This window comes from Arachis stenosperma, chromosome 6 (genome assembly GCF_014773155.1).
Source record: "Arachis stenosperma cultivar V10309 chromosome 6, arast.V10309.gnm1.PFL2, whole genome shotgun sequence".
NCBI classification, from domain to species: Eukaryota; Viridiplantae; Streptophyta; class Magnoliopsida; order Fabales; family Fabaceae; genus Arachis; species Arachis stenosperma.
This window is the reverse complement of record NC_080382.1, coordinates 18,506,862-18,521,288: the sequence shown is the minus strand read 5'-3', so window position 1 is coordinate 18,521,288 and position 14,427 is coordinate 18,506,862. Positions and strand designations below refer to the sequence as shown.

The window sequence follows — 14,427 nt, the reverse complement described above, 5'->3', positions numbered from 1 at the left end:
ATAATCTGGGTGTAGTGTGTGATCAGTTACAAGTATTTTAATATGGATGTTCGATTCAATAGGGTAGCGGATGGTTATTTTTACTGGTACCCAGATGATTATTCGTAATAGTCTTGGTGTAGAGTATGTGATCAGTTACAAGTAATAAAGGTTGGATGTTTGATTCTATAGGCTAACAGATGGTTATCTCTATTGTCACCCAAATCGTTATTTAGAAGAGTCTTGGTGTAGTGTGTAAATAGTAACAAATAGTAGAGGCTGGATGTTCGATTCCATATGATAGCGGATGGTTATTTTTGTTGGTACTAGATGGTTATTCTTAACTAATAACTTTTAGGCTTCGCTAATATCTTGAAACAGAATCAAAGTAGTTAGAGAACTAAAAATGTTATTCACCATGAAAATTTATTCTTTCTGTTGTAACAAAATTTTACCATGAAAATACGTAAACAATGTGAAAAAGGTATTTGTGGTTTTAAAACTAATGTCCAATTTGGGTTAACAACTTAATAAGCTCTTTTGAAAAAAGCAAGGTTCAGAAAACCGGATCGGTCATCAAACCGCTCTAGTTACTGGTTCACTGGTTCACTGGTCTAACCGGTTCAACTGGTGGTTCAACCGAAAAAACCGTTTAGAGTAGAATAATAAATAAATTATAAATACACATCCTAAAATATAATTATAGTCTGATATAAATCTTAAAATATATTCGAAATTTAAAACACTACATAAAATATCATCAACCAAATACATATGATCTTATCAAAATCCAAACTCAAAAGTTAAATAGTAATAAAAGCATATCTAAATATTAAATCCCAACATCATGGTTTATCAATCAAAATCCGCAAGAACTTGTTGCAAATCTGCTTCGGTGGGATGATCTTCACCTTCATTCCCAACCTGATCAGCAGAAGAAAGAGATGCAGCATAAAGACCACTACTACCACCGCCACTTTGATATAAATCAGCATCAATTTCACCTAATAAAATAGAAATGTTATCATTATATGATAAACTAACAACATTCTAATAAATCATTAGAAACTAAATATACTATACTCACGCAATAAGTCATCCACATTACTAGGAAGATCAGGCTCTTTCTCTACAACCTCTTCAGTCACCTAGAAGTCAACTTGACTGATACTTTCATAATCAATTGGATCATGCTGTGTCTTTTGCTTTCTTTTTTCTTTTTCCTTCCTAAAAAGTTAAATACAATATATGGAGATTTAATAATTTACAAATTTATTATGATAAAGATTACAAATGAAACAATATAGTATTTCATGAAACATATATTACCTGGATTTAAGACGCAAATTATAGGTAACATAAACAATGTCATTCAGTCTATCATGCTCCAATCTATTTCTTCTTTTTGTATGAATCTGGTCAAAAAGGCTCCAATTTCTCTCACACCCAGAAGAAGCAGATGCTTGGCTAAGAATGCGAATAGCTATCTTTTGTAGACATGGAGCAGAGCCTCCGAATAACCTCCACCATTCATCTACCAATTATAAAACCATTACATAATATAAGATATTAATTAAGAACATAGGAGCTCAAAACAAGTTACTATTGATTAAACAAATATTCAACCATATTCTTACCAGGCTTAAGTTCAGATGCAGCTGGAATAACTTCTTGTCTATCAAAACTTTCCTTCCGATCTCTATATAAATGTATTTCTTTCATTGCCTGAACTGAATCCAAATTGTTACACTTGCAATACAAGGTAACAAGATCAAGCAAACCTCGCATAACATCAGGTGCTTCTTTATAATTTTCATTAAAAAAGACTTTAGGATTCAGGAAGTAAGCTGCCGCATAAAGATCTTTCTTCAAATGCTTGTCCCATCTTGAGTTGATAATATCTGTGTACGGCTGATATGCAGTCTTGGATTGCCTAAACATCTCCTTAATTACATCTTCTGCCCTTAGCATTCCTTCATAAACATATCCCAAAGATGGGGGGTCATCAGCATCAACAACCCTCAGCAAGTAAATCAGAGGGCCCACAAGTTTACATACAGTAAAGCAATCGTCCCAAAATTTGGCGTCCAGAATGATAGCACTCACAGCTCTACCAGTAACACTCCTTCCTAATTTGTGATCAGTGAAAATTGAATCTACAACCAATTGTTGCAACTCCTTTTTACGGTCAAAGATGCTCTTCAATGTAATAAACACAGTTGCAAACCGGGTTGCACCAGGACGTACAATTTCTCTCCAATGAGGTTTTTGTCTTAGCCAAGATAAGAAAACCGTATGATTGTACACAAATACTGTGATCTTTGAAGCACGAGTTGCAAGGTTAGAAATATGCGCCATGCTGCTTATATCTTTTAAAATAAGATTAAGGCACTGAGCAGCACATGGTGACCAATAGATATTATCATATTTTCTATTGATAAGCCTACCAGCAGCAACATAATTGGCCGCATTGTCAGTCACAACATGCACAATATTATTTGGGCCAATCCATTCAATCACCTCAGAAAATAAAGTACACAAGTGTGAAGCATTTTTTACCATACTGGAAGCATCTACTGATTTCACAAAGCACAAACCTTTAGAACAATACACCAAGAAATTGATTAACGTCCTTTGTCTTTGATCTGTCCAACCATCAGCCATGAGGGTACATCCAGTTTCCTTCCATGCACTCCTATAACTATCAACTAGCATTTGACTTTCTCTTTTAAGATCAGCCAACAAATGAACCCTTAACTTATCATAAGAAGGCCCCTTGTAACCAGGTCCAATACCAGCAACACCATCCAACATATCTTGGAAATATGGCGACATCACAGCATTAAATGGAATTTTACAATCCAAAAGCCACCGAGCAAATCGTTTATCAACCTCGTGTATCGCCTCTTTGTTTTGCAAAACACTCTTAATACTTGGTTGAGCTCCTGGAGTTGTTCTTGGTGCAAATATAGGAGGAATGACTTTGGCTTTTTTCTTTGGATCGCCTCCAACTCCTTGCTGATTCGAGGTATGCTGCTGTTCCTGTTCTTGGATTGCCTCATCAATTGCATCCTCTACCTCATCACCACCCTCTTCACCAAAACTTACTTTTCTTTTCTTTTTGCTGGCCTGAATATCTTTCAACAAACTTTCCATCTGTTTTTCCACATCATATGGAACTTTAGGACATTTTTTCACGTCTCCGGTAACCTTTGCTAGATGTTTCTTCATCCTGTGAATTCCACCTCCATTGAAAACTTGTAGACAAAATAAACATTGATACTGTGGTTTTCCATTCACTGTTTGTAGAGCAACATATTTCCAAGCTAAATCTGTTTTTCCCCTAAGGTTCGAAGAACCTTGTGACTGACTATCGTTAGCACTACGGGAATTAGGATTAGCAGCATCATTCGAAATAGGAGTATCGGCAGGCATGTTATTATTCACAGAATCATTGTTATCAGCAGTTGCTTCTTGATTAATACTATCTTCCATAACTAAAATTAATAAAACATATATGAAATTAAAAACAGCCACAGCAATAAACATTAACAATTCTATCTACATTCTACACAATGAACATTAACAATTATGCAGAACAAATTTGAGAAATTCAGCCAGTCAACAAATATGCAAAACCGAGTCAGTTTCCAGCATTAACAAAGTACAAAACAGTAACAAATTTGAGCTACAAAACAAAAATTTGAGCAACACACAGAAATTGAACTACAAACACAAATTGAACTACCAACAGAAATTGAGCAACAGTGCAACACACAGAAATTCAGCTGCAAACCAAGTTACCAACAAACAGAAATTGAGCTGCAAATCAAGTTACCAACAACCAGAAATTGAGCTGCAAACCAGGTTACTAACAAAGAAGTTCACAGAGGCAAAGAACAAAGATGAGCAGAGGAAGTCAGTTCACAGAGGCAAGTCGAAGTTCACAGAGGCAAGTCGAAGTTCACAGAGGCAAAGAAGTGAAGAACAAAGATGAGCAGAGACGAGTTACTCACCGCGCGACGATGAAGATGATGGGACGGGGCAGATGAAGACGAGGCAGACAGCTGGCTACTGGGCAGGGAACCAGGCGAAGAAGGAGGGTTACTTGGGCTGACGACCAGGCGACGGCGGTTGGGCTGTTGACCGGTGACCGCGGCGACGAAGGAGGGGGCGGTGGCAGGCTGGGGTTCGGGCGTGGAGGGTCAGCTTCAGTCTTCTCTCATTCAGAAGGAGGGTTACTTGGGCTGACGACCAGGCGACGGCGGTTGGGCTATTGACCGGTGACCGCGGCGACGAAGGAGGGGGCGGTGGCAGGCTGGGGTTCGGGTGTGGAGGGTCAGCTTCAGTCTTCTCTCATTCTTTGTTCTCTTCTCTCACGAAGATGAACAACACAGAAGACAGATCACGCAGAATTAGGGATTCGGGGGAAGAAACGGGGGGGTGGTTGGGGTAACCGGGTCAGGGTGATCCTCGGGTCGGGTCGGGTTAAGGGTTTCTTTTTTTAAAATAATGAAACGCCGTCGTTTATGCAGAACCGGCCGGTTACCGGTTCGGTTCAACCGGCCGGTTTTTGGCCGGTTCGCCGGTTCGTCGCCGGTTCTTTCCAGGACGGTTTCTGCAGGAGGACCGGACCGTCTGCATGGCCGGTTCACAGTTAAACCGGTCGAACCGGCCGGTCCGGTCCGGTTTTCAGAACATTGGAAAAAAGAGCTTAAAGTAGAAGGACTTTTATTAATAGCAACTTATAAATAATTTATTTTGTGTTGATTTTTAGTTATAAAAGTACTTATTTTAAAGTTGTAGTGTTTGGATAAATAACTGAAAAAAATACAATTTTTTTACAGAAGAGAATATATATTAAAATTCTAATTCATAATAATATTGATGGCAATGCAAAAGAAATTATTGTATAGTTAGTACTTGTTGTTTTATTGTACATGATATGGTAGGTGAAAATAAAAAAAGAATATGAAATGTGTGTCAATGTATATTTTGTTGCTGTTTTTTAGTTTTTTTTTATTTTGACTTTTCATAATTTAAAAGTAAAAAAAAAAGTAGCTGCTACTTCCCAAATGGGCTCTAGATACATCTATTGCTTTCTCTTATTCCTGTTCTTCCTCACAGGTTCATCAATAGTCCGCTCGCATTATTTAGAAAAGAAAATTTTACATGCATAAAAAATATTATTTCTATATAACTATGTATTATTCTTAAAATTTTAACACGAGTCTTTACAACATTCATGATAAAAAATAATAAAGTCATAAATATGTAGACCTCAAACATTATGCAACTATAGTATTTACAACCAATTTAACTCATATCTAGTTAAGCCACCACTAAAAGCCATATCTTTTTTGCATCCATCGTTTCTTACAAAATTAAACATCCGTAATTCATAGAAATTAAAAGTTAATCACATGAACCAGAAACATATAAAGAAAAGAATTCTAAGATATGAAACCCAAACTCCATCAAATTTCATACCTTCGCTTTAATCCAAGCATCCATGAACCATATGATATTACTATCTTTACTGTGATTTCAAAAAAAAAATGAAAATCAACCGTAGAACACCCACAGTCGTGCGCAATGAATACACAGATAACAAAAATCAAGTAAAACAAGGTCCTTAGAAGCATAGCAATCAAAATTGAACTTTTGATTATGAACGTCACCAATACAAGTCATAATATGATCAACTTGATTGACTCCAGATATTAGTAACAATAGAAATTGCTTCCTAAATGCTTTATATCATGTCATAAGTCTAAACTTTAAACATTCATCTAGTATAATTTTTTTCGCTGCAAGTATTAATAAAATCAAAAGGACCAATTAACTTGCAAAGTCAAGGCAACACACTATTTATTTCGATTTGCTGTGTTAGAAGGACTATTCATTTTCTATATAACTATGAATTATTTTAAAAATTTTAGCATGAGTCTTTACAACATTCAAGATCGAAAATAAAAAATTCATAAATATGTAGACGTCAAACATTATGCAAGTATAGCATTGACAACCAATTTAACTTATATCTAGTTAAGCCACCACTAAAAGTCACCTCCTTTTTTTTTTTCATCAATTGTTTCTTACAAAATTGAATATCCCTAATTCTTTGAATTTAAAACTCAATCACATGAACCAGAAACATATAAAGAAAAGACTTCTAAAATATTAAGCCCAAACTCCATCAAATTTCATTCAGTTTGCTTTAGTCCAACCACCCATTAATCATGTGATTTTATTATCTTTGTTGTAATTTCAAAAAAAATGAATATCACCGGCAGAACACCAGTGGTGCGCAGATAATAAAAAAACAAGTAACACAAGGTCCCTGGAAGCGTGGCAGTCAAAATTGAACTTCTGATTATGAAAGTCACCAACACAAGTCATAAAATAATCAGCTTTATAGGCTTTAGATATTAGTATCAATAAAAATTGCTTTCTAAATGCTTTATATCATGTCACAACGCCCAACTTTAAACATTCAGCTAGTATAATTTTTTGCGGCCCAAGTATTAATTAAATCAAAAGGACCAATTAACTTGCAAATTCAACCATCCGTTCATGAATAAAAATGACCATCCGACTTAGATTCCTTAAACAACTCACAAAGCAATATATTCATGGCACGTGCTTCACACGAATTGCCGACTTACTAATACCCGGAGCCAACACAAACCCAAATACAGTAAATCATTAAAAATCAAGACGCGAAAAACCGGATGCTCAAAAACATGTACAGGTCATTGTTCATTTCAACTTCCTTATGTTAGCAAACACTTGGAGAAGTCAAACATGCCCACAAATTTCCGCAATCAGCAAAACCCTTTTATGCAAACAGAACATAAAAGTTCCTATGAACATCTAAACCTTGAATAAACGGTTATCATGTTACTGACCTTCAATCTGGTAAGGGAAACATACTCCACGACTTCTCTTGTTGTATCCGAGGATGACTCCAAGCGACGCGAACATGCAACGGTTACAACCTAGGGAGATTGCGTTTAAAGGACAACGCCGGTGATTTTTGGGCAAGTTCTATGCGACGGGGCCAGGGATGTTTGCCTGCTGCTGCTCGTCTTCACAATGGAGGCGCTAGGGGATGCTCCGTTCGGCGAGTGGCAGGATGGACGCCGGGTTGCTGTAGAAAAGAAGCAGCTAATGTGGGAAGGTCCTCCATTGTCAATGCCGTTTCAAATGGCGGTGAGGGAAGGCTAATGTTTACTGAACGCAGTTTGAAAAATAGGGAAGGGAAAAGGTTTTGATTGTTGGGTCAAAAAAGGAAGGAGTGGATGGGATAATTATGATGGTGGTAATTAAGATAATTAAAACTAGGATTTACTAAAGAGGGGTGTTTACGGGTATACCTATGTTAGTAATCTAATTGAGCTAATTTCTAGAGCCCGTTGTTCATATTGTTCAACAAAATCATTGTCACCTAGCATTTTTCATATTATTATTATTATTGCATCGGTAAAAGTAATTAATTAATCAGCTCATTCTCTAATTGGATTCGAATCAGTTATAGTTATTCAGTGGTAGCCCAACTGCCACGAGTTAAATTTAGTGAAATAGGTCCAGCCTTTGTTAATTAAGCAAAAACTAAAAGATGTTGATCAAGTGAAATAAAATTCGAAAAGCAAATAAAGTAAAAAGCATCACATCAAGTTTCATGTATTGATGACTTTAGGTAAAGAGAGTTAGGCGAGTTTGCACTGTCACACTCACACTCACATTCACACATCTCCGTTAACGTGTTTGTTGTGTTATTACTTCTTAGCCAAGTGCACCCTTCTATCATCTTGCCACATATTAGACCTAATTAATTATTCTGCATTTTGCAACACAATAAAATCTATACAAACATATATAGCATGCATGTTGTTTTTACCATATGCTATAGAGTTTAGACATGAAACAAACATTTTGTTTCAACCATATATAATTTGATGGTTTCTTTAACGAGAAACCACGAATGTTTTCACAATAATATGTATAAAATTCCATTGCTCTATTCATAAGGATGCGTTTGATTTTTAAAAATTTATGGGAAAAAATTAAAAAATTTATATTCCGAACATACTATTTATTTGTATTTTTTCGTATTTGTAGTGTGTATCGATATAGGTAAAAATTTAGTTACAATTAAATTGATGTGAAGTTGATAACTAAAATTCCTTAAATGATTTGATATAGAAGTATTAGGGATCAACAAATTTTGTAATTTGTAGTTATTAATTAGTTATTATTAGTGTTTTTAATAGTGTAAAATTATATCTAATAATATAAAATTATTTATTTTTCTTTTACTAATTAAATATTAGTTAAATTTTAATAAAACTGTTGGTCCTTTAAACTTTTTTTTTGATATATTTAACAAAATTATCATTCAATGACTTTTAGCTATTAACTTTATATAAAATTAATTACACGTGACTCTTTATTATTGATCTAAAACCAAAGACACTATTGTGCCATACAACTTTTGATTTTTGCGCACTTTCTGGATGCAAATATTGTCAAAACCACCCACTGTATGACGGTTGTGGGTTTTTCTCTAATGAGTAATTTACTTTTCACGTGGTGCTTTCATGCAATCAATTCAATTCATCATAGTGTATTATTCTTATCTTCTTTTTCTTTTGGGGTTGTTTGAAAATTCTCTACTCCTTGTTTTAGGGGGTGAAAAAAAAGGAGGAGGCTCCATCTTACTTAGACTTTAACCCTTTTATTCTCATCATCAAATTGCAAAGAAACCCTTCCAAACATGGATCACGGGAAGAGTAAACTTTCATGTGCTTTGAAACTTTACCAACGTAACTTTTCTAATAACTATGCTTAATATCACCTACAACTTACTTAGACTTTAAAGCAATGTTAGTGAGTTTCAGATTAACACAAACTTTCTTCTCATGACATACACTTTAAGACTTCGTTTGGTAGTGGAAGTTGAAAGGAGGAGGAGGGGAAAAAGGATATTTGAAGAAAGAAATATAGAAGAGACTAATTTCCTTTGTTTGATTGAACAAGCAAGAACAATAAACTTAACAAAGCAGAATGAACAAAATAAAGAAAAGATTGGGAACCAATTTTTTTTCTTTTTGTCAACTATTAACAAATATTCTTTTTCCTCTCAAATTTCTCATTTATTCTCTTAGTCCTTTATTCATCAACTACTTTATTAACTAATTTTGGTTTTAAAAAAACTTGATTTCCTTGCAAAACCGAAAAAAAAAATTATACTATGTGTACATTAAAATTAGTCATTAAAGTTAACTACTAATATAAAATATATGTTGAAATATAAATATACATTGAAAAAAAATTAAATCACCGACTATGCTATTTGTAGGGGGTGCACATGGGTCGGGTGAAGCCGGGTTTAATGGGACCCAGACCCGACCCGAAATATACACCGGGTCCATTTATTAGACCCGAACCTGACCCTAGATCCAATGAAATCAATACATTTTCGGGCCACAATTATACCGGGTGAAAACCGGACCGTTAACATTACATTACGTTGATACCTTCTTGTAACTTAGCATGTAAAAATATCCAAATTTTCAAGACTCCAACTATTATTTAACATGGTAAAATTCACTTAGAAAAATATAACAAGAATCAACCATTCTTTAAAATTAAAGCATAACAACAATCAATACTAAAGCAAAACCACAATCAATACTAATATTGTCTAATAATACCAAATATTTAAATCAATACAAATAACACAATATTATGAATTAGTCTAAAATCTTATGCATTCTAAACATAAAACATTAACTTATAGTCTTATAATGACTAATAACACAAAATATAAGGTTTACAATATTTAAATTCCACATAAGAATAGTCATGATCTATCACTAATAACATAAAATATTAATTGTGTATGATGACCGGGCCACCGGGCCGACTTTGAATGACCTGAGCCATGGACCGGATCCGACCCGAAATAATGACCGGGTCTATTTTTGAGACCCTTATCCGTCCCTAAACCCGATGAAATCACACCAAATTAGCCCCTAAAGTGTTCAGGACCGGGCCGGGCCTTCGGGTCGGGCCATATCTGTGTACCCCTAGCTATTTGTACACCAAAATCAGCCATCAGTATAAAATACATCTTGGAATACAAATACACATTAAAAATAAATTAAAAAGTAAAGTATATTTTTTGTCCTTAAAGTTTAGCAAAAGTTTCAAAAATACTCCTAAATTTTATTTATTTTAATTTTGTCGCAAAAGTTTTCGATTTGTATCAAATATATCCTCAACAACTAAATTTTCAAAAAATTTAAGACCAATCTAACAGTAATATATGAAAATTATGCTTGATTTATTTGTGTTGAAGGTTGTTCTTATGAAATTATTGTTGAATTGACCTTAAATTTTTTAAAAAAATTAGCCGTTAGGAGTGTATTTGATGCAAATCGAAAACTTTTGGAATAAAATTAAAATAAAATAAAATTTAGGAATATTTTTTAAATTTTTGTCAAATTTTAAAGACAAAAAATATACTTTATCCTAAATTAACTATACATATATTTTATACACAAATATATTGGTAACTGATTTTAATGACTAATTTTAATATATAAATAATATTTTTATAAAATCAAATATGTATTTATGCATAAATACATTAGCGATGATTTTAGTGTACAAATAATATTTTAAAAACACATATAGTTAAAAAAGCTTATCGGACCAACTTTTTTCGTCTCTTAACTCTTAGGTAGGTGAGAAATAGAAGAAAACGACGCATTGTAAGCCCCAATTTTTTAGCAATAAGCCCCATGCATCTACTTGATAAAATTAGGTTTAAATAATTTTTTATCCCCATAAAACATTTGATTTTTAGTTTTAGTCCCCACTGTTAGTTTGTTTCATTAAATTTTTGACGTGTTACATCAAGAAAAAAATTTACAGATACCAAAACCTTATTTAATTTTAAACTATATTGTAATTTAATATTAAAATAATACAATACGTAGTATTATAATTTAATATTAAAATAATACAATCAGCAATCTGCATATTATATTTATAAATTAAAAAAAATTTAATCTGACAATTCACCTTTTGCGTATTCTATAGCTCCTATAATTTTACAAAACACCCTAACTTCCAATATTAAAAAAATTACATCAATTTTTATTCCATATCTAAAAAAATGAACAATATCTTTACTCATCCTACTTGGAAAATGATTCACTTTAGTCACTAATAAAATTTTAAAAGACAAAAATATCCATTCGTTTCGGTACGACATTAGACCTAATAGAGTAGTCACCCATGATTTAAACAGGAAACATATTTTTTCTTTGGCCCATATGATTTTGTACATAAGGAAAAGGAAGCCAGACAAATGAAAACCCAAAAGAAGCCCAAAATGAGATGAAAACCCAAACGTGATGGAAGAACTAAGAAGCATTAAAAATTCAGTGATGCTACCCCTGTGTAAAGGGAAAATACAAGTGCGGATCAACTAGCCAAAAACGACGAGCATCTAATTCAGATTTTTGTTTTCTAGATATACCTCCAATGGAGTTAGTTCTCCTGTTAGTAGTTGATGTAAAGGGGAAATCTGCCCCTGTGTAACCCTTATGTTATTTTTTTCTGGGCTTAGGCCCTGTTATCCAACCAAAAAAATTAAAAAAACAACGTGATACTAAGTGTACAAGATTTTTTATAACCAAGTTTAATTAAAAGACCAGCAAAAAAAAAGTGTGCATACATCACTATTCTTTTTTTTTTGCACTTTTTACGACACACAAATTTTTATTAGAAAACACAAAAATTTATTGATATAACACACATATTATTAAAATGTAATACAAAATTTTGCACATAACACAAATTTATCAATGTAGTACAAATATTTTATGCATAGTATATATATTTTTGCACATAACACATAAATCTTTGCATATAGCACAAACTTTTGCTATTAATGTATTTTGTTAGTTAGATGAGTTAATGTTTTAGGTATGTAATCCTCCAAAATTTGTATTCTGAATATAAAAAATTTTATACTATACAACAAGATTTTTGTGTTATTCACACAAATTTATGTGTTATGCATAATTTATTAATTGGGTGTCATTATTTTGGACATGTAGTCCTTACAAAATTTTGTACTGTATACTAAAATTTGTTTATCCAAAATTATGTGTTATGCATCAAAATTTATGTGTTCTAGTTTTTTGAACATTTATAAAAAAAATAAATAAAAACAATGATAATAATAACAAGAGAGAATGATGAGAAAAAAAAATTAACAACAACATCAACAATAACATCTAAAAGAAGAACTTAGTCACGGTGACAACAACGATGATGAAGACGACAACAACATTAAAAAAAAAAGAAGAAAGATAAGAAGAAAAAGCCGCGAACATTGTTAAATAAGAGAAAAAATAGTATGCATTTTTATTTTTAAACAATTTAATTAAATTTAGTTATAAAAAAACTTAAACACTTAATATTTTTGTAAAAAATAAAAAGACATTCATGCAAACTCAAAGAACCACTCAAATAATATGTATACAATTTATATGTTTAAAGGCGGTGGCATTAAGTTTTATGCTTGCATTTACTTTGGTATTTAACACTGGCATATCTTTCTTTGCTAAAAAAACCCATCCCTCTTGTCTTGTTCTTCTGCTTCTTTGTTAGCAGCTTGAACAGACTTGTACCATAGAAATGCCTGCACCCATAAGAGATTAAGTTGTTGTTAGCAAAATAAATTCTTTGTTTTACTATTTCTTTGTGTTAAAATAGATATAATTTTATACTTAAATTCAACGTGTAAAAATATAAAAAATTATAATTTTTGTGTTCACTAATTAATGTTTAACCACTTTTATAATTATAAATTGTGTATTATATTTATTATTATTATTATTTATAATATAATTTATTAATCTTATTAGATAAAATAAATTAAACAAAAATCTTAAATAATAATAGTAATCTTAACAATAAATTATAGCATACTAAAATTAGTATTAAGAATACTAAAAAAAATTATATAAAAAATATTAATAAAAATTAACAAAATTAAATATATTTAAAAAGATAATATTATAATTTAAATATTATATTATTTTTAGTAATTTATTTAAAATATATTTTAATTAATATTATTCAAATAATATTTATTTTATCAAAATTTAGTTGCCAAACAAATACATACTAAGTCATTAACTTAACTTAATTAATGTATAAATAAACTTGTAATGAAAATGAAGTTACCGAAGAAGGAATGCCAGTGAAGGCAAAGAAACCCAGCAAGGGAGCATAAAACACGCTATCTGATCCCAAGACTCCGAACACCGGCCTTTGGTTCACGTACTCAAAAATTGAACCTATCTGTCAATTCAATCAACAACCACCATCAAACTAACTTCCAAATTAAAACGGGAAAGAATTTAACTAGAGGCTAATTACAGCGGCAATAGCAGTGATAGCAGAGGCAAGCAAGTAAACGAAGAATGGAACTTGAAATCCTTGCTGCAAAGAAGAAGATGCGCTGGCGTCATCACGCGCCCATGGCGGAGGCTCATCGGAATCTGGCTTTGCCCAGGAGGGAATATTTTCGTCGGATTTGTTGGACTCTGCCGATCCTTGAGTCACTGCAACCACCACAAGCCTATGAGAAGGTGTTGACCGTGATCTTGTGTCTTCAAATCGAAATCCAAATGTATTGCGATGCGGAGATACTACTAAGTGAGCGTATTTTGATGAATGATAATTCTGTAAAGCGCATACCGTCTGTGACAAGAAGGTACCAGTAGCGTTGGCAGTGGTGGTCATCCTCTTTTTTGTAAGACGGTTAACTAATTAATGAACTAAAAACTGAACAATGCAAAGTTCAGTCCCAAGAAAATAATCCAGAGTCTCAGCCATTCAAATTCTATCCTTACTTATTGAAATCTTATCCTATCTTTAGGTCCAAATTTCCAGCCCAATTCGATTTTCTTTGCGTAAAGAAAAAGGCCCAATCAACTTACACAGAGCTTACAGAATGTGCTACAAATTTATACCCATGCCAACGGAAAAAATAATTTGATTTATAATATGCATTTAATAAAATAATATATTTTTTATATATTGGAGAAAATTGAATTACTAAATAAGTACTCTATATATAAAATATTTTAAGTAAGTATTCTAAACAAGTAATAAGTATTCCAAGTACAAAATTAGATTATTAAGTACTCCATTTTATTATCTATTTTAATGATTAATTCTTATAAATATTTTATTCAATTTCATTTTTAAATAAATATTTTTTTTGTTTTATATTTGTTGAGTTAAGATTAATTTTAAATTTATATAAATGATGACAAATATTTATTGGGTTAAAAGTTCAAGTTGATTTAATGTGTGTGTTAATAATATAGGTCCAATAATTGTCAACCAATACCT

At 32.3% G+C, this 14,427-nt stretch overlaps 2 protein-coding genes across 2 annotated transcripts; both read right to left on the bottom strand.

Moving 5' to 3' along the window:
• Positions 1 to 834: 834 nt before the first annotated feature.
• Positions 835 to 3,474, bottom strand: LOC130933798 (uncharacterized). Its single transcript, XM_057863411.1, has 5 exons — positions 1,617 to 3,474; positions 1,424 to 1,513; positions 1,271 to 1,308; positions 1,067 to 1,127; positions 835 to 983 (listed from the first exon to the last, which is right to left on the bottom strand). Exons 1-5 carry the CDS (start codon positions 3,472 to 3,474, stop codon positions 835 to 837), a joined length of 2,196 nt encoding a protein of 731 aa, XP_057719394.1.
• A 9,034-nt stretch (positions 3,475 to 12,508) lies between these two features.
• On the bottom strand, positions 12,509 to 13,905 carry LOC130936006 (uncharacterized). Its single transcript, XM_057865968.1, has 3 exons — positions 13,447 to 13,905; positions 13,252 to 13,368; positions 12,509 to 12,703 (listed from the first exon to the last, which is right to left on the bottom strand). The coding sequence occupies exons 1-3, from the start codon at positions 13,810 to 13,812 to the stop codon at positions 12,626 to 12,628; spliced, it is 561 nt and encodes a 186-aa protein (XP_057721951.1). The 5' UTR covers positions 13,813 to 13,905; the 3' UTR covers positions 12,509 to 12,625.
• Between the last annotated feature and the right edge of the window lie 522 nt (positions 13,906 to 14,427).

Excerpts from the sequence above, each read along its gene's own strand:
- LOC130936006 (XM_057865968.1), bottom strand. The coding sequence starts at position 13,812 with ATGACCACCACTGCCAACGCTACTGGTACCTTCTTGTCACAGACGGTA. Across the intron at positions 13,369-13,446 it reads CTATCACTGCTATTGCCGCT|ATAGGTTCAATTTTTGAGTA; the intron begins GTAATTAGCCTC and ends TTGAATTGACAG. Across the intron at positions 12,704-13,251 it reads TCACTGGCATTCCTTCTTCG|GCATTTCTATGGTACAAGTC; the intron begins GTAACTTCATTT and ends TTATGGGTGCAG.
- LOC130933798 (XM_057863411.1), bottom strand. The coding sequence starts at position 3,474 with ATGGAAGATAGTATTAATCAAGAAGCAACTGCTGATAACAATGATTCT. Across the intron at positions 1,309-1,423 it reads AGCATCTGCTTCTTCTGGGT|GTAATATATGTTTCATGAAA; the intron begins GTGAGAGAAATT and ends TCTTAAATCCAG. Across the intron at positions 1,128-1,270 it reads AATACTATATTGTTTCATTT|GTGACTGAAGAGGTTGTAGA; the intron begins GTAATCTTTATC and ends GTTGACTTCTAG.